The following is an 18,511-nucleotide window of genomic DNA, read 5'->3' as shown; positions in this document are numbered from 1 at the left end:
CTGCACTCACCAGCCATGAGCCTGGCTTCTGGCTGAGCAGTGCCCCCTGGTGGTCAGTGCACATCATAGCGACTGGTTGTTCTGCCATTCAATTTGCATATTAGTCTTTTATTATATAGGATATTTATCATTTTCTTAATAACTTGTAGGCATTTAAAAATATATTTTGTGTATGAACCTTATCCAGTCATATAATTTACAAACATTTTTTATAGCTTGCCTTTTGTATGTGTGTGTGTGGGTGTGTGTGTTTTAATCCTCACCTGAGGATATTTTTCCATTGAAGAGAGAGGGAAAGACAGAGAAATATCGATGTGAGAGAAACACATTGATTGGTTGCCTCCTGAATGAGCCCTGACCAGGGCCAGGAAGGAGCCTGCAGCCAAGGTATGTGCCCTTGACCAGAATCAAATCTGGGACCCTTCGGTCCACAGGCCGAACCTCTATAATGGTGTCACTCTCATAATGGTGTCACTTAATAAATAAAAATTCTTAATTTTAATGTAGTCCAATTTGTCAATCTTTCCTTTAAGTTGGCGCTTTTGTATTCCCAACCCAATTTTCCCTAACCCAAAAACATGAAGTTATTTTCTATATTTCATAAAGTTTTTACTATTTTTTCATTCTCAGATCTGTAATATACCTGGAATTGATTTTTGTATATGGCATGAAGAAGGGTCAAATTTTATTTTTCCCCCTTATGGATAGCTAATAGTCCCAGTCCAATTTATTGAAAAAGACCATCCTTGGTTCTTTTATTCTATACTTTTTTCATAAATCAAGCATCCATATTTGCATGATGTATTTTGAGGATTTCAATTCTGTTTCATTGGTTTTATTTTTCTATACTTGAACTAATATCACAGTCTTAGTTTCTTTCATATATCTAATAGAGTATTTTCTCCAATCTTTATTTTTCATTTTTAAAAGAGTGTCTTGGCTATTTATTTTTTTAAATGAATATTAGAATAAGTTTTAAAAGTACACATATACAAAACTTACTGGAAATTTTGCTGGGACTGAATTAAATCTAGATCAATTTGAAGATAATTGAGACCTTTATAATACCGAGTTTCCCAATCCATAGCAATGGTATCTCCATAAATGTAGATCTTGTTTATTTATTAATGACTTCATTTTCTGTCTGCAGGTCTTGTGCATTTGTTAGATTTATTTTTATTTTTGGTGCTATTAAGTCTCACAACTTTTGATATACTATATCTCATACTTTCTATCTTACATTTTTTACTTGTTTACTTGTATACCGGTATAAAATTCAATTGACTTTTAAAATACTGACTTCTATATATCCAGCAATCTTGATAACTTGACAAACTCAGTTATTTATTTTAATAGTCTACGCACTTTTTGCATTTTTGCAATTATAGCATCCACACATAATGTTGTTCTCTCTCTGCCTTACTGCTTTGGCTAAGACCTCTTGAGCAATGTTAAATAGAAACATTGAGTACATGCTTGTCTTAATCTCTATATCAAAAGGAAAATAAAGGGGGTCTAAAATGGTGTTTTTTGAAATATATTGTATAAATGGAATTATACAATATACTACAGGCCCGGTGCATGAAATTCGTACACGGGGGGGGGGGGGGGCGGGGGGGTGTCCCTCAACCTGACCTGCACCCTCTCCAATCTGGGAGCCCTCAAGGAAGCCCTCTCCAATCCAGCAGCCCTGACAGCTTAGGCCTACTCCCCGTGGTTCTCTGCTCACTGTGGGGCCTGGCCACTCCGCGCCTGCTACCCAGAGGCTCTCCGCAGCCCAGAGGCTTTCCGCAGCCGGGGTGGGATGCTTGCCTCACCTGCCTGCCTGCTTGATCACCCCTAACCACTCTGCCTGCTGGCCTGATTGCCCCCAACTGCACCCCCCCGCCAGCCTGCTCACCCCTAACTGGTCCTCTCTGCCGGCCTGCTCACCCCCAACTGCCCTCCCCCCACCAGCCTGATCACCCCCAACTGCCCTCCCCTCCTGGCCTGATCACCCCTAACCGCCTCTGCCTCAGCCCCGCCACCATGGCTTTGTCTGGAAGGACTTCTGGGAGGTCTCATGGTCTAATTAGCATATTACCCTTTTACTAATATAGATAGGATATGACATACTGCCATAACTATAACATATGTACCAGTATTACTCTATGAGAATACATACTTCATGCGATAGGAAGGCATCTAATACATTACATTGTATATGTTGTAAGTAGTAAGAAATACTGAATTCGTAGCAATAATATACACCCTGTGACTTCCCTTCCTGATCTGGGAATGGTTCCCCAGTTCTTTGAACGTTTCCTGGTCCCTAATGTATTTTTTTGTCATTCAGTGTAACTTTATTTACTGTTTATTGCACATGATTTGAGGTCTCTAATTTCTAACCACCAAAGACTCAAAGGACTATTTTTTCCATGAAGTTTAACATTAACATCAGTGAATTCATGTATTCATGTGTTTTTATTGTAAACATCTGAATTATTCACATTGCCATAGATCCTGAACTCATAAGCATGGACCATGCACAGGCTGGCAGCAAGCCAGGAAGCCACTCTGCAAGCAAACAAATACTCTGCCTAAGGAGAAAAGTCATAGCACAACGTTTAATGTCCAACCTGAGTCACCTCAGAATGTTACATATATTGACTTCTTAATTCAGGGGTCCTCAAACTACGGCCCATGGGCCACATGTGGCCCGCCGAGAACATTTATCCGGCCCGCCGGGTGTTTTTGCTGCTGCTGCCTGTCCTGCTTAGCAGCCGACTCGTCCCGGGCCCGCAGTGAGCATGGTGGAATGTGCGCCGCACTCTCCGACTCCCCTCCTTCTCTCTGTCTCTCGACTTCTCTCAGTCTCGGGTGTGATCGGACGAGTCACGAGCTTGCCTGTGCAGAGCCTGCTGCTGCCTGAGGACCAAGGTAAGAACAAGTTAGGATTTTTTTTTTTCCTGAAGTTAGGAGGTCTTTTTTTTTTTTTTTTTGTAGATAGGGGGCGCCTTTTTTTGAAGTTAGGAGAGCCTTTTTTTTTTAAAGTTGGTTAGTTGGTTGCGGGTGATTTCTAGGGGTGTTGCATCACAGTGATAACGCAAATAGTCAGCGCTCTGTGCTAATGCAAATTGTCAGTGCTCAGAGGTAATGCAAATAGTCAGCGCTCAGTGGTAATGATAATTGTAAGTGCTCAGTGTTATCGCAAATGGTCAGTGGTCAGTGTTAATGCAAATGGTCAGCACTCAGTGTTATCGCATGGGGGCCCCAAACTGGTAATCTGCCTAGAGTCCCATGGGAACTTAATCGGCTCTGCAGACAGCCAAGCAGTAGGAAACCCAATTTAATTGACAGTAAGTGCATTTATATTTTGACTGCTATTCAGTTGTGTATGATGTTGTATGTTGTGTGCTGAGTAAGCCCCGGTTCACACTGTTGCGATCTCTGAGCAGTGCGAGTTCAGCCATATGCTTGTATGGCTGAACTCGCATTAGATTCGGAAGAAAAAAGGCATACGTGCCTTCTTTTTCCTGCAGTGGAATCTGATTGCATGGGTCTTCTCACCCACGCGATCAGATTCCTGTGCGAGTTCACAGATCGCAGTGCGGTCCGCACAGGGTAGTGTGAACTGGAAAGGTGGTGGTGGAACCGGCTCTGTAATCGTGCCGGTTACCGCACCGCACCAGTGTGAGCCTGAGGTAAAAGCGGAGTTCCACCAGTATGGGCACTGGTGAGGCTGAAATGATGTGGACTGGCAAGGCTGCATTGATGGGCACTGATCAGACTGCATTGATGGGCACTGATCAGACTGCACTGATGGGCACTGATCAGACTGCATTGATGGGCAGTGCAGTTTATATGTCTCTGTGTGGGCAAAGTTATGGCTGGTATATTGTTTTTGTAGCGCTGTATATATATAATGAATATATATATATATATATATATATATATATATATATATATATATATTTTACTAATAGCAATTTGGAATCCCTAGGAAACAATGATATCAAGAAAGAGAAAAATTGACTCAGAGTGTAGGATATTCAAAGAACAGTGGACTTATGATTACTTTTTCATGCAGTACAAGGAAAGAGCTGTGTGTTTGATATTCCAGAATATAGTGTCTGTGTTCAAAGAATACAATTTGCGTCGGCACTGTCAAACTCAACATAAAGATAAATATGATTGTTTGGTCGGAGAAGTGAGAAAAGATAAAATATTAAAACTGAAAAATACATTGACAACTCAGCAAAATACTTTTGTGAAGCAGAAGCAGCTAAATATTTCATCACTGCGAGCAAGTTTTCAAGTTGCCAAGCTAATAGCGTGCACTGGCAGACCATTCGTGGAGGGAGAATTTGTTAAAGAATGCCTTCTTTCTGTAGCCAAAGAGATGTGTACAGAGAAGGCCGATTTATTTAGTACAGTGAGTCTTTCAGGACCTACAATTACACGAAGGATTGAAGAAATGGGAGACAATTTGCATCAGCATTTGCAAAACTCCGCAAAAAAACTTTCCTATTTTTCCTTGGCACTTGATGGAAGTAATGGTGTTCGTGATTCTGCACAACTTCTAATTTTTATTCGTGGGACGAATGACTATTTCGAAGTCACAGAAGAGCTTGCTGCACTGCAAAGCATCAAAGGAACAACTACAGGAGAGGATATCTATGAAAAGGTTTGCCAAACTGTGAATGGTTTGGAGCTGGACTGGGCTAAACTAGCCAGTGTGACAACTGATGGTGCTCCTAGCATGGTGGGGTCTAAGAAAGGAGTAACTGCTCGCATTAACCAAGAGATGGACAAACATAACCATTCTCATCCAATAGCCATACACGGCCTCATCCACCAACAAGCGCTGTGTAGTAAATCACTGAAGTGGGACTCTGTTATGAAAATTGTGGTATCTTGTGTTAACTTCATTAGAGCTAATGCACTAAACCACAGACAATTTCAGGAATTTCTGTCTGAGCTAAATGTTGCCTATGGAGATGTTCTGTACCACACAGAAGTCCGTTGGCTGAGTCGAGGGAGAGTTTTGAAACATTTCTATGACTTACTTCCACAGATTACAGCTTTTCTGCTTTCAAAAAACAAAGAAGTACCAGAGCTCAATGATGCAGAATGGAAATGGCACCTTGCCTTTCTGACAGATGTAACAGAGCTACTCAACAGTTTCAATGTGCAACTTCAAGGAAAGGGGAAGCTCATCTGTGATATGCAATCACATGTGAAAGCATTTGAAGTAAAATTAGGCCTCCTCTTCAAACAAGTGAAGGAGGAAAATTTCTGCCATCTCCCCACAACTCAAAATCTGTTAGCGGAAAAACCATTGGTTGCATTCCCAAACAAAACATGTGTGAATTCACTGGAAAAGTTGCAAAAGGAGTTCCAATTTAGATTTAAAGAGCTTCATCTCCATGAACAGGACATACAGCTTTTCCGTAACCCATTTTCTATTGACATTGAAAATGTGGATACAATTTACCAAATGGAACTGGCTGAACTGCAGAATTGTGACTCTCTGAAAGACGCATTCAAGTCAAGCAGCCTTCCTAATTTCTATGCATCTCTCCCCTCTGAGACATAGCCTAATCTCAGGAACCATGCACTCAAAATGGCAACCATCTTTGGCAGCACTTAAGTCTGTGAACAGACTTTTTCCAGAATGAAACATCTGAAATCTCCAACCAGATCTAGACTAACCGATGCACACTTGCATCACTTGTTACGACTAGCAGTGACAAATATGGAACCGGACATTGACCATCTCATTAGCCAAAAGCAGGCCCATAGTTCCCATTGAAATACTGGTAACTTTGTTGATTTAACTTTACTTGTTCTTCATTTTAAATATTGTATTTGTTCCCGTTTTGTTTTTTTACTTCAAAATAAGATATGTGCAGTGTGCATAGGAATTTGTTCATAGTTGTTGTTTTTTTTACTATAGTCAAGCCCTCCAATTGTCTGAGGGACAGTGAACTGGCCCCCTGTTTAAAAAGTTTGAGGACCCCTGTCTTAATTCATATAGTATCGGGAACTCAACTGCTTGGTTGGTGATGGGGTTGACCTGGTTTCAGGAGGAATATTCCTGAAATAATTAAGGAAAGAAGGACTCAATCTTTTCTTGGTTGCTTGCTCCTCCCCAGCACCTTCATCTTTCTTCTTATCCTCAGCTTCTCGGGCATCTTCTCCTTCACCTTCACCTCCTTCTTCCTCCTTTGCATCCTCAAATTCTTCCTTGGCACCTTCTTCCTCTTCCTCTCCTTCCTCTTCATCAGACACTTCCTTCTCCTTCTCCTCCTCTTCAGCTTCTCCTTCAGAGGGGTGTTCATCCTTAGCTTCCTCGGCTTTTGCAGCCTCAATGGTCTCCTCCACCTCAATCTGCTCCTCCTGGATGTGGCTGGTGTATTAAGAAGGGAAGGAGCAAGAGGACATCAAGTAGGAGCTAGTCTGCCTGCTAGTCTGCTAGGCAAATAGACCAAAGATCTGGGAACTCTGGATGTAGCCACTGGATATGCTTCCCACGCTGGTGAAACTGAGCTGGGTCTCCTCACCTTCCAAGAGTTTCCTGTAAGCTGCAGGGAAGGGCAGTTAGGGGTGACCAGGCCTGCAGGGGAGGACAGTTGGGAGTGACCAGGCCTGCAGGGGAGGGCAGTTAGGGGCAAAGAGGCTTGCAGGGGAGCAGTTAGGCATCAATCAGTCTAGCAGGGGAGTGGTTAGGGGGTGATCAGGCTGGCAGGCAGGCGAGCAGTTGGGAGCCAGCAGTCCTGGATTGTGAGAGAGATGTCTGACTGACGGTTTAGGCCCGATCCTACCTGGATTGGGCCTAAACGGGCAGTTGGACATCCCTCGAGGGGTCCCAGATTGGAGAGGGTGCAGGCTGGGCTGACGGACACACACCCCCGTGCATGAATTTCATGCACCGGGCCTCTAGTATTGTAATAACTATGTACAATGCCAGGTGGGTACTAGAAATATTGGGGGACCACTTTGTAAAGTTTATGATTATCTAACCACTATACTATACACCTAAAAAGTAATATTGAATGTACATGGTAAAAAAAAATAGATTAAAAATATTTGCATTAAACTTATTGATCCATTTGTGGGAAAATATCTTTACAATATTGAGTGGTCCAGCCCATGAATATGATATGTCTCAATGTTTGTTCAGGTCTTTTTTCATTTCTTTTATCTACATTTCATAATTTTAGCATGCATATTCTATATATATTTTGATAGATTTATTCCTAAGCATGTCTTTTGGGGGAACTGTTATAAATAGTATTGTGGTTTTAAATTTAGTTTTGAAATGTTCATTATTAGTATTAAAAAACTAGTGGCACGGTGCACGAAATTCGTGCACGGGGTAGGGGGGGGTTGTCCTTCAGCCCAGCCTCCACCCTCTCCAATCTGGGATCCCTCTCACAATCCGGGACCGCTGGCTCCTAACCGCTCACCTGCCTGCCTGCCTGATCGCCCCTAATACTGCCTGCCGGCCTGATCACCTCCAACTGTCCCCCCTACCGGCCTGCTCACCCCCAATTGTCCCCCCGCCAGCCTGCTTGCCCCCAACTGCCACTCCCCTGCCAGCCTGCTTGGCCCCAACTGCCCCCCCTTGCCGGCCTGCTCGCCCCCAACTGGCCCCCCATCCCCTGGCCTGATGGCCCTTAACCACCTCTGTCTCAGCCCTGCCACCATGGCTTTGTCTGGAAGGACGTCCAGAAGGTCTCCCGGTCTAATTAGCATATTACCCTTTTATTAGTATAGATGCCATTGGTTTTGTGTATTGTTCCTATAACCTGCTACCTTGCTGACCTCACTTATTAGTTCTACAAGTTGTTTTTTATTTTTAATTCCTTTGGATTTTCTGTGTCAACAACCATGATATTGGGAAATAATGGCAATTTTATTTCTTCCTTTCCAAAATTTATGCCTTTTATTTCTTTTTCTTGCCTTATTTCTGTGGCTATAACTTTCATTACTATGTTGAATAAGAGTGGTGAAAGCAGACACCTTTGTATTTTTCCTAATCTTAGGGGTAAGCATTCAGCCTTTCACCATTAAGTATGCTACTATCTGTAGGTATCTGTAGTGCTTTTGTAGCTTCCCTTTATCAAGTTACAGAAGCAACTTCTATTCTAAAGAGTTTGCTAAGACTTTTTATTGTAAACTAGTGTAGTATTTTGTCAAATGAGTTTTTTCTACATTAATTAATATAATTATATGATTTTTATTCTTTAATCTATGTTTACATGGCAAATTACATTGATTGATTTTTAAATATTGAACTAGACTTGCAAACCTGAAATAAATTTCGCTTTCTTTTAATACATTACTAGATTTGATTTGCTAAAATTTTCTTGGGGACCTTTACTTATAAGTTCATGGAGACAGTAGTCTATAATGTTCTTTCTTTTATATTTTTGTACTACCTTTTCTGTTTTTGATATCAGGATAATGCTAGTCTCATAAACTGAGTTGAAAAAATTTCCCTCCTCTTCTATTTTCTGAGATAGATTATGTAAACTTGATGTTAATTCTTCTTAAAATATTTTCATCTGAAGATTTCTAAGAGCTTCCTACCATTTAGGTTGCCTATTTTATCCTGGTTGAGTTTGGTATTTTGTGGTTTTCTAGGAATTAGCTCATGTATCTTTGTTGTTATTGTTGTTGTTAATCCTCACCTGAGGATATTTTTCCATTGATTTTTAAAGAGAGTGGAAGGGAGAGGGAGAGACAGAGAGAGAGAAACATTGATGTGAGAGAGATACATCTATTGGTTGCCTCCTGGGGATTGAGCCTGCAACTGAGGTATATGCCCTTGACTGGAATCAAACCGGCAACCCTTCAGTCTATGGGCTGACACTGTATCCACTGTGCCAAACTGGCTAGGGCTGACCTATGTCTTCGTAATTGGTGACAAATTCTCTAAGTTTTCCTTCATCAAATAACCTCTTATTTCCTATTTATTCCTGAAGGATATTTTTGTGGGGTATAAGATTTATGATTAACAATTTATTACAGAACTTGAAAAATGAGTGCCTCTTACTTATGGCCTCCATGGTTTTAGATGAGATATCCACTGTCATCTAAATACACGCTCCCCATAAGTCAGGTATCACTTCTCTCTGCCTCTTTCCAGATTTCTTTCTTTATTTTTGGTTTTTAATAATTTAATTTTGACATCAAGAAATTTAACTATGATTTCTTTGTGTCTATCCTATTTGGATTTGCTCTGCGAGGGTGATGCAGAATTAGCTTCCAGTTCCCAGCTACGGTGCCCACAGCTTCTGCAGGCAGAACTGGTACAGTTGGTTTTGGAAGAATCCTGTTCAGTCCATGGGTGTTTTGCCAGGGTAGGATGGATATTTTCCAAAAGGTTTCCTTTTGTTGTCAGGCCACCTTTCCCTGTCCTTTGAATGGGGAAAACAAGCTTTTCTTAGAGCTTTTTTGTCTGTGCCTGTTGGTGATTTGGGGTTAGAGGCTCTTGCAGCATCCTCACCAGGATATGCGGGAGTGATAGAGAAACCCAGGGAACTCACTACTTGTCATTCTATAAATCCCAAGATTCCTAGGCTGTATGCTGCCTTCTTTGCACCTTTCAGAGTCTTCCTGTGCTTTTTTATATGTCAAGGAATTCTTAGTTGTAAGAGGGAGGGTTTGGGATGAATGGGGCCACTCTATCTGTGTGGAGCCAGAAGTCAACACTTTTGCCTTTTTTTTAATCCTCACCTGAGAATATTTTTCCATTGATTTTTAGAGAGTGGAAGAGAGAGAGAAAGACAGAGAAAAATATCAATGTGAGAGAAATACATCGATTGGTTGCCTCCTGCATAAGCCCTGACCAGATGGGCCTGCGCCCGGGAGGAGCCTGCAACCAAGGTACATGCCCTTGACCAGAATCGAACCCTGGACCCTTCAGTCCGCAAGCCAATGCTCTATCCACTGAGCAAAACTGGCTAGGGCTGAACACTTTTGTCTTAATGGCCTTTCCTCAGTAATAGTTATATTTTGGTATTAATAAGAGTTAATAAGCAAGGAAGAGTATGGCCATCATACTTGAAAGGGCTGGGGAACAGTGCACTTTATTCCATGTTCTTATACATAAGAACATTGTATTTCTTACAAACAACAGGAGCGTGTCACCTACACTGATCTCTCTGGAGAGTCTGATTTAGGAAAGTTTTTCAGCAAATCAACTCCTAGAAAACCAGGATAGCTCTCCAACATTGGGCCATGTGGCTGGCAGCCTCTGGAACAGACCTACCTAAACCATATTCTTATTCTATGTTCTTCTCTCTTCAAATGGGCCCCTTTGCTTTTGTGTAATGGTTCCCATGTCCTTTTCATACCTTCTCCTCCTGCGTGGCCTTCTGAGTAATCATTAGACATTACTATTTGTTGACTACTCACAGTAAGTTCTGTACAGAGCAGAGGTCTCACCTCAGTCATGGCTGCTCTTGAGAAAGTCTCAGCTGCTTAAGGTGAGCAAAGAATGAGCCCACATAATCACTCCCGTCAGATCATCCTGGAAGACCCTAAAACTTGGACAAACTATTCTCAATGTATCTGGAAGTCCAGTGTGGAGGGTTTGAGAGTTTTCTGGCCTGGTCCTAGCTCTGAAATGCATGCAGTGAGGGTACTTCGTGGCTCCGGGAAGTGTGCTTACTTCTGCTCCACTGGGCCCTGGTCCTGCCTGCTGGCCTGCTGCTTTGAGCCCTCTTCCTCCAGACTATCTTTTCATAACCCCTTGGCTTGGCCCAGCCATATTCTAGGTCCCACTTCCCTGTGCCCTTGTTCTCTGGACTCCAAGCTCCTCCAGGCTCCTCCTTTAGTTCACCCCCTCCAAAGACAGGTGAACAGGAAGTAACTTCCATGGGACATGGCCCTGAGCCCCCACCTACATCTGCCTTCAGGCATAGGCCTGAACCAGAGGTGGCTGGGCCACACTGCCCACATCCCCAATAGCTCTGTTTAGAAATGGAATAATCAAAATCCCAGCTCACAGAAATGACCAAGGCTGAATTAAAAATTAAAATGGGTGGGTCCCATTGACATCCTCAAGTGGCTGCATTATTTCACCTTAGGTAAGCTGTGCCTCTCAAGAAAGCGCCTGGTTGATAAATGACTACACATGGAGGTCACCCTGGCACTCAAGGGACAGATCAAATCAAGTTGAGACCAAGCTAAAGGAAATGTATTTCCCAGGACCAATGTCACACATTCAGCCTCTAAGAGCTCACATGGGATTTAAATCTCACCCTCCTGTGACATGGGTCAAATATGGAACCTCTTTTGGGACCCAGGGAAAATTAGTTCTTGTTCACAGGGTGCAGTGTTGGCTCCCAGCGGCCTGTGGGGAGCTCCTCGCTGAGCCATCGTGGCACCAGGTGATTGCTCATTGGCTGTGGCTCTGCAACCCGAGGGAAACTACCTTTCCATTCCAACCTGTGAGTTCGTCAATGCTAGCTCTAATCACCTGCGCCATGATCACAATTTGAGTTTCATTTATACCACCTGCCTGAGCCAGAGGTATGACCGAGGCAGCCACGTATGACAGCCCAGAAGGCAGGCTATTTGCCAAGGCCTCTGGTCTCAGCTGGAAGAAATGGCATCACATATCACATGGGGAGTGGGGGGCTCATTAATGGAGTGAGATGAGGAAGGAAAACAGTGCACTTTTGTGGTATAAGAGACTAGGCATCTATGGAGCCTCACACAGGCAGTTGGTTTTAACACAACTAAGTTGTACAAGAGGGAGCCTCGGGCCACAGGCACAGCCAACTGTTTGCAGACATCGTGCTCAAAGGGACGAAAGTTCAGTCCTTGAGTTCTAATTCTTTCCTTCGTCATATTTCACCTTCCTGCACAAGGTGGGGTGGGAGCAGAAAAATAGTTAGTGATGGAGCTCACTCTGGAAAGTGCCTTGAAATAGAATCACCAGATTGATGTGCAAGCAGACACTTTAAATGTGAACGAAATCTCAGAAGATCTATGGCATTTTTGACAAAATAAGGGGAAGGTAAGCAGCATTCAAAACAGAACAGTGGTGATTACACCCAGAGGAAATCCCTAATGAACCTGAAAACAAAGCTCTAAAGAAAGAGAAAGAAGATAAGTTCAAAGTACTGTTTATGTGACCTTAGGGTGTTTAAACACCAAGAACTTAAAGAGTGTCTGAAACACTGAAGCAAATGAGATGGAAGGGGCTGCGTGTTAAGAAATAGTTTTTGGCAGAAGGTCAAAGAGAGTGAGCGGATGTGGAGAGGTGAGGGAAGAGGGGGTGAGTACAACTTTCATGTTAAAAGAAATTTAACAAAAATCAAAGCTTGCTAAAGAAAACACACGGAGAGTGGAGGTCTCTGTTAACTGGGGGCCAATAAGGTGGCTGTATCCCACAGTTTCCTGGAGCTGCCGAGGGCCGGCCCACGTCCACCCAAAGGGCCTGGGCACTGAAGCAGTCCTTTTCTTTTCTTTATCTTCTTTCCTTTGCTTTGCTTTTCCTTTCTTTTCTTTTTAAATATATTTTTATTGATTTCAGAGAGGAAGGGAGAGAGAGATAGAAACATCAAGGATGAGAGAGAATCATTGATCGGCTGCCTATTGCATGCCCCCTAATAGGGATCGAGCCCGCAACCCAGGCATGTGCTCTTGACTGGAATTGAACCTGGGACCCTTCAGTCCACAGGCCAGCGCTCTATCCACTGAGCCAGACCAGCTAGGGCAGCAGTGCTTCTTTTCCACCACCTGTCACCACTCAGCCAAGCTGGAGGTGAGTCCACTGTGGAAAACACCAATAAAGCATGGCTCCAGGGCTGTGTGTCCCTCCTCCAGGCTTACTGAGAGTCAGACTGCGCCAAGGCTTGGAGCCAGTCAAGGGAACAGACACAGATGCCCCCAACCCGTCGGCTCTGCTTTTGGAGTTGAGCCAGCTGTGGCAGAGGAAGTACTGGGACAGGGCAGCCAGTTACTGTGACTGAGTAACCACAACTATTTAGACAGGAACATCTTCACAGAGGCTTTTCCCAAACACCAGCTCCGGGAGCCTCACAATGGTCCAGGGAAACAGAAGGCACAGAAGCTATGAATTAGCATACATATTTGCATATGTACTAGCTATTAGTATGTGTACTCATTTTTAATACATTTTTATTGATTTCAGAGAGAAAGGGAGAGGGAGAAAGAGATAGAAACATCGATTGGCCACATGAACATTATTGGCCACATAAACCAACCTTGGTACAATGTGGGAGATAACCTAAATAAGTTAATACATACAGAGCACACAGAAGAAGTTTGGCAAAAAGTAAGCTCCCAAATAAATATTAATTACCACTTCATTGTCAAGCATGTGGGAAAACATAAAATACATTTGTACTCATTTTTAAACCATTTTACAAGGGAAAGAATCAGGTCTTGGGAAGGTTTCAAAACCTGTCAGAAGGCAGAACATGAATAAAAAATTGGTTGTATAAACCAAAATGGTCCAGAAATTTGGGCATACATGGCACATGGAGCCCCAGGAAAGTCCTACACACTCATGGAAAATTCTATTTGAGTGAGCCTTCTCCTGACTGACCATCGGTCTGACCATCCGTCTCCTCCTCACGAAGGGTGGAGCTATTCCACTCATTCCTTCATTCAGCTAATATTTGATGCTTCCCAGCCATGCACCGGAGCTCTGTTAGGTGCTATTATATACATTATCACACTTGGCAGGTCATGGCATATCTCTTAATTTAAAAATAACCCTACCGATGGCATTAAAAGACCTGCTTTATTTATGTAAAATCCACTTAAAATAGAAATGTAAGGAATTTGATTAGAGAGGGTATAGGGCTTTCGAGGGGGGGGGAGTGTTTAAGCATAAGCACTAAATCACATGGCATGCCGAGGAGAGGGCACTGAACGGGTTTGCTGTGAGGTGTGGTGTGAGATCCAGGCTGGGAAAGTGGGCTGCGGGCCTACTTCACAAGCCTTGAGTCCAAGCTGATGGGACACCTTCTATGCACAGAGAGGACATTCCAAGTAGCAAACAAGTTAGAGGCAGAGCAGTTCTCTTTAAAGAAGGATGTCCAGGGAACAGTAAATCTAAGTCTCCCTTGCACACACTCAAATTGGCCCTCCATAAATACTTCCTGAATGAGTGAATACAGAGATAGCAGCCAGGATCCCTGTCAAGAATGTTGTTAGTGTCTCTTTAATAAGAACAACTTGCCTGTGAGCAAAATAAGAGGCTGCCCACAGGGCTATGGATGTGCTTTCTCCAGGGTGTCTCACATTCAACTGAGAGCACATCAGCCTTCTAGGGTGTAATGATTGCATCCAGCCTGTGGACACCCCTGGAGATAAGGCTATCGATGAAAGTTTAGAGATGATGGTAAACATGGTTGTCACTGGGCCCTTCTTGTCAGCAGTTTCACTGAGGACAGGAGACACCTACAGAGGAAAGAGGGCAGGGCACCCCGGGGCCCCTGAGGCAGGCAGACTTCAAGGGGTGTGCTTCCTAGTGTCCCCCAGGTCACCACTGCTCTGCTTTTGGCATTGATGCTATTAAGTTAGCCTACAGGGACAGGCCTGCTGCAGAATGTCCTCTTTAACTGGGAAGACCAGCCTTCCTCTTGGAGAAGGAGGGTCACACACTCAGCTGCCTCTCTTCAGAGGCCACTTTCCCAACCTTTTAGGAGAGGAGCAAATTCCAAAGAAGTTGTATCAGTGATGTTCACATTCACTGGCATGTTTTCCTACCTCCAATAAAGTCATCCTGTCTCTTCCTCACTCTAATAAAGTTTTACCCATTTACATAATATTGCCCCCTGTTGTCCCTCTCTTAAATGCTTTACTAATTTTATAAAGCAAGTGTGACAGAAAGCAACCTGGGAATAAAGAGGGCTGGTGACCACTGATGTTGGAGTCCTGACAGCTGCAACTGCATTGAGGCTGGTGGGGAGGAGACCGGAAGGGACCTCATGGGACTCCGTATTGATACTAAGGGCAAATGGATCCAGCTGTCCTATTAACAACTAGAGGCCCAGTGCACAAAATTCATGCACAGGTAGGGTCCCTAGGCCTGGCCTGCGATCAGGGCCGATCGGGGCCTTCCAGCTGCCGGCCGGGGCCTCCCTTCCCCAGCTGCCGGCTGCTGGCCAGGGCCTTCCTTAGTTCCGCACTAACCCCTGGTAGTCAGTGCACATGATAGTGAGTGATTGGTCTCCTGGTCAAACTCCTGCAGGGACAATTTGCATATTAGGCTTTTACATATATAGATAACAATATCGCCTTAAACCTTTTTTGTTGAATAAGGTGAGGCCTGAATAAATAAAACAATCACAGCTTCAATTGTGATAACCAAATGATTTCACACATTTACTTTCTGTTTTCCCCCAACAACCCAGGAGCTACATTCAGGCCTCAAGGACCCTGAGACCCTTTGGGTGACCAGAATGTGAACGAAAAGGGGCCACGTGCTAACCTGACAAGCTCAGGGAAGGCCTGTATGGAGGTTTTGCAAACTCAAAGCCCGAAAGTAACCACAAAGGATGGTCTGAAATTAAAACTTTAACTAAAAGCAGTTTATGGTGGGTAGTCACCTCCCAGGCCGGTATCTTCCCTGACAAAGGTCAATCTTTACCTTAACTGTGCCTATTGACTTTTTGCATCTACGATGACATATCTTTGGAATGTCAAAGTAATTTTCCTTTTTCTTCACCCCTCAAAGCACATGCACCACTCTGTGGAGACCACAAATCCCTTCATTGTTATTGAGTTAATTGTTGACTGTTAACTATCCTGCACCCACCTCAGTAAAAGAAGTGTGTCTATCGTTTTACTTTTTTATCCAATCCCAGAGGTTTCTCCGCTTTGCTTTCTCCCACCTCCCTAATCTATCACCAATGGAGTTCATGAAACCCACTTACATCTCCTCTTTTGATTTAATGTATACTGGTAAAGCAAGGTAAAAACAAAACAAAATGGCCATTCTGCAGAGCATTATCCCAATACATTGAGATTCTGCTTCCCAGCAATTGTTGATAGTTTGGCTCAAATAAACTCACAAAAATTCTTTACAGGTTTGAATTTTTTTTATGTTAATAGGAGCAAAGGTTGGGAGGAAAGGTTGTCTCAATGCTTCAGACTCAGCATAAAAAATTCTGTGTATTTGTGTGCAGCAGAGGGGGCGAGCATTGTATATTTTACTTTCGCTACTCATTTGGAAGTATTGTCAACTGATAATGCCTGTTACTCCTTTAATGCTTACAGAACAAAAAGTTTAGGGACCTTCTGTAAGTGAAGACAATTGTAGCAAAATGCTAGAAATACAGCACAGGAAGATAGAAAAGGGTCTCCGAACTGTTCAAAGGTTGATTCAGTACCCACCACCCCTCCAATGCTGCATGCTGCCACAGGGAGTCACTGCGGGAGGACTGTGTGACATGTGGAGACACCCCATCCACCTCCTGGGGCAGCAGATGGGACGGCCGCCTTTCTGGTTCAGGCTGGAGGGGCAGCACTGAGTATGGTGGAGCTGAATGGCCATGCTAGCTAGACTTCGTGCTTTCTGTTCATAAGGAGGCTCAATATTAATTACAATTTACATATTAAGATTCAACAGGACCTTTTTAAATGTCACCAGGAAATCCTTGAGCTCAGACTTTTTTTTTTAATTAATCCTCACCAGAGGAGTGAGGAGTGAGGATATTTTTCCATTGATTTTTATAAAGAGTGGAAGGGAGGATGAAGGGGAAGAGAAAGAAAGAGACAGATAGACAGACAGACAGACAGATATCGATGGGACAGAAACACATCGATTGGTTGCCTCACACACGCCCTGACTGGAGGCAGGGATAGGACCTGCAACCCAGGTATGTGCCCTTGACCAGAAATTGAACCCATGACCTTTTGGTGTGTAGGCAAATGCTATAACCACTGAGCAATGCCTGCCTGGCGGGTTCAGACATTTTTGCTTTTCCTTGTGTCCTTCCTCAGCATGACACATATTTTAGTCGGTGGAGAACAGAGCCCATGGCTTCGTGAAGAAGTGTTCTGTGAGTAGCAGCTCTAGAGGAGACAGAGGTGAGAGGACAGGCAGGGAAGTGGAGGCTGGGAGAGAGAAGGTGAGTGGCAGGGAGGTGCTCGTGCATGGCATGGCAGGAGGGCCAGCCTCCCTAAGCTACCCCTCTCTCAGGGCCAGGGCCCCATCCCCTCTCGGCTTACTTTCTGGCCTAAATCCTGTTTCTGATTTTCCAAAAGAATAATGTTTGACCAGCACTCTTTCTTCCATTCAATATACTTTATCCATATCAGTTCCCCAATAGCCCTGTGAGATTTAACAGTATTTACTGGCGAGGCAACTGAAGGTTTAGTTCCCGCCCAAGGTCACATACCCAGGATGTGGGTGTACCAGAGTTGGAGCCCCAACTTCTTGATTTTAGTTTCTCCAGACTTCCTCACTTTCATGCTGCCTTTAAAGAAGGAAAATTACTTTTGTCTTCAAAATGCAATCTTCCCTTATGGCTTCAGTAGCTCTCTTGCAGCCCCTGCAAAGAACAGGATATCTGGGTCTGGGCGGAGTCCTGCAGAACCCTGCAATGCCCCAACGGAGCTCGTCCAGCACGCTGGGCAGCACCCGCCTGTGTGCAGGTCACACCCGGGAGGGAAATAGTTAATTCCTTGCAAAAGCTACGATCAGTGCAAATTTCACAAATACAAATAAAAATGGATGTAGAAACATGTGGTTTGTTAGGACTGGGTGATGGAGCAATTATTTTTTCTGGCTCTAATTATTTTTTCTGGACATAAAATTGTTTTTAATAATTTTGAAAGCATTTGGCAACTCTGAACTTGCAATATCATGAAATACAATTGAAAGGAACCATTTTGACCTTGCTTCCAGCTTAAAGATGTGAACAAAAAGTGGCCACACGCTGACCTGACTAACTCAGGGTAGGTCTGTGTGGCAGCCTTGCAATTCAGAGACCTAAAGTAACCACAAAGGCTAGTCTCAAATCAAAACTTTTTAATTAAAAAGCAGTTTATAGAGGGTAGTCATGTCCTAGGCCAGTATCTTCCCTGACAAAGATCAACTTCTATCTTTACTGAGTCTATTGACTTTTTGCATCTAAGTAACATACATATGGAATGTCAGGGTAACTTGTAACTTCCCTTTTTCCTTCAGGGGCACTACAAATGGTGCCAGGGCACAGACCACAGATTCCCTCATTGGTATTTTTGTCTTGTTAATTGTTAACTGTTAACTACCTCTACCCATGTGTGCAAAAGAAGTATGTGTCTATCATTTTACTTTTTATCCAATCCCAGAGATTTACCCACTTTGCTTTCTCCCGCCTCCCTAATCTATCACCAATGGATTTCATGTAACCCACTTACGTCTCCTCCTTTGATTGTAATGTATAAAACAAGGTGAAAAACTGCCATTCTTCAGAGCACTATTTCTATACATTGATATTCTGCTTCCCAGCAATTATCGACAGTTTGGCTCAAATAAACCCACAAAAAT

The 18,511-nt window shown here is 43.5% G+C and overlaps 1 protein-coding gene across 1 annotated transcript; it reads left to right on the top strand.

The window, feature by feature from the left end:
* Positions 1-3,988: 3,988 nt before the first annotated feature.
* LOC307102723 (general transcription factor II-I repeat domain-containing protein 2-like) lies at positions 3,989-5,578 on the top strand (the record flags this gene model as incomplete). The annotated part of the gene is made up of 1 exon (XM_079776412.1): positions 3,989-5,578. The coding sequence occupies one exon, from the start codon at positions 3,989-3,991 to the stop codon at positions 5,576-5,578; it is 1,590 nt and encodes a 529-aa protein (XP_079632538.1).
* Between the last annotated feature and the right edge of the window lie 12,933 nt (positions 5,579-18,511).

The sequence above is a fragment of the Cnephaeus nilssonii genome (assembly GCF_951640355.1).
Source record: "Cnephaeus nilssonii genome assembly, chromosome: 7".
In the NCBI taxonomy this organism is placed as follows: Eukaryota; Metazoa; Chordata; class Mammalia; order Chiroptera; family Vespertilionidae; genus Cnephaeus; species Cnephaeus nilssonii.
Note: the sequence above shows the minus strand (reverse complement) of the source record. Positions and strands in the feature narration are given on the sequence as shown.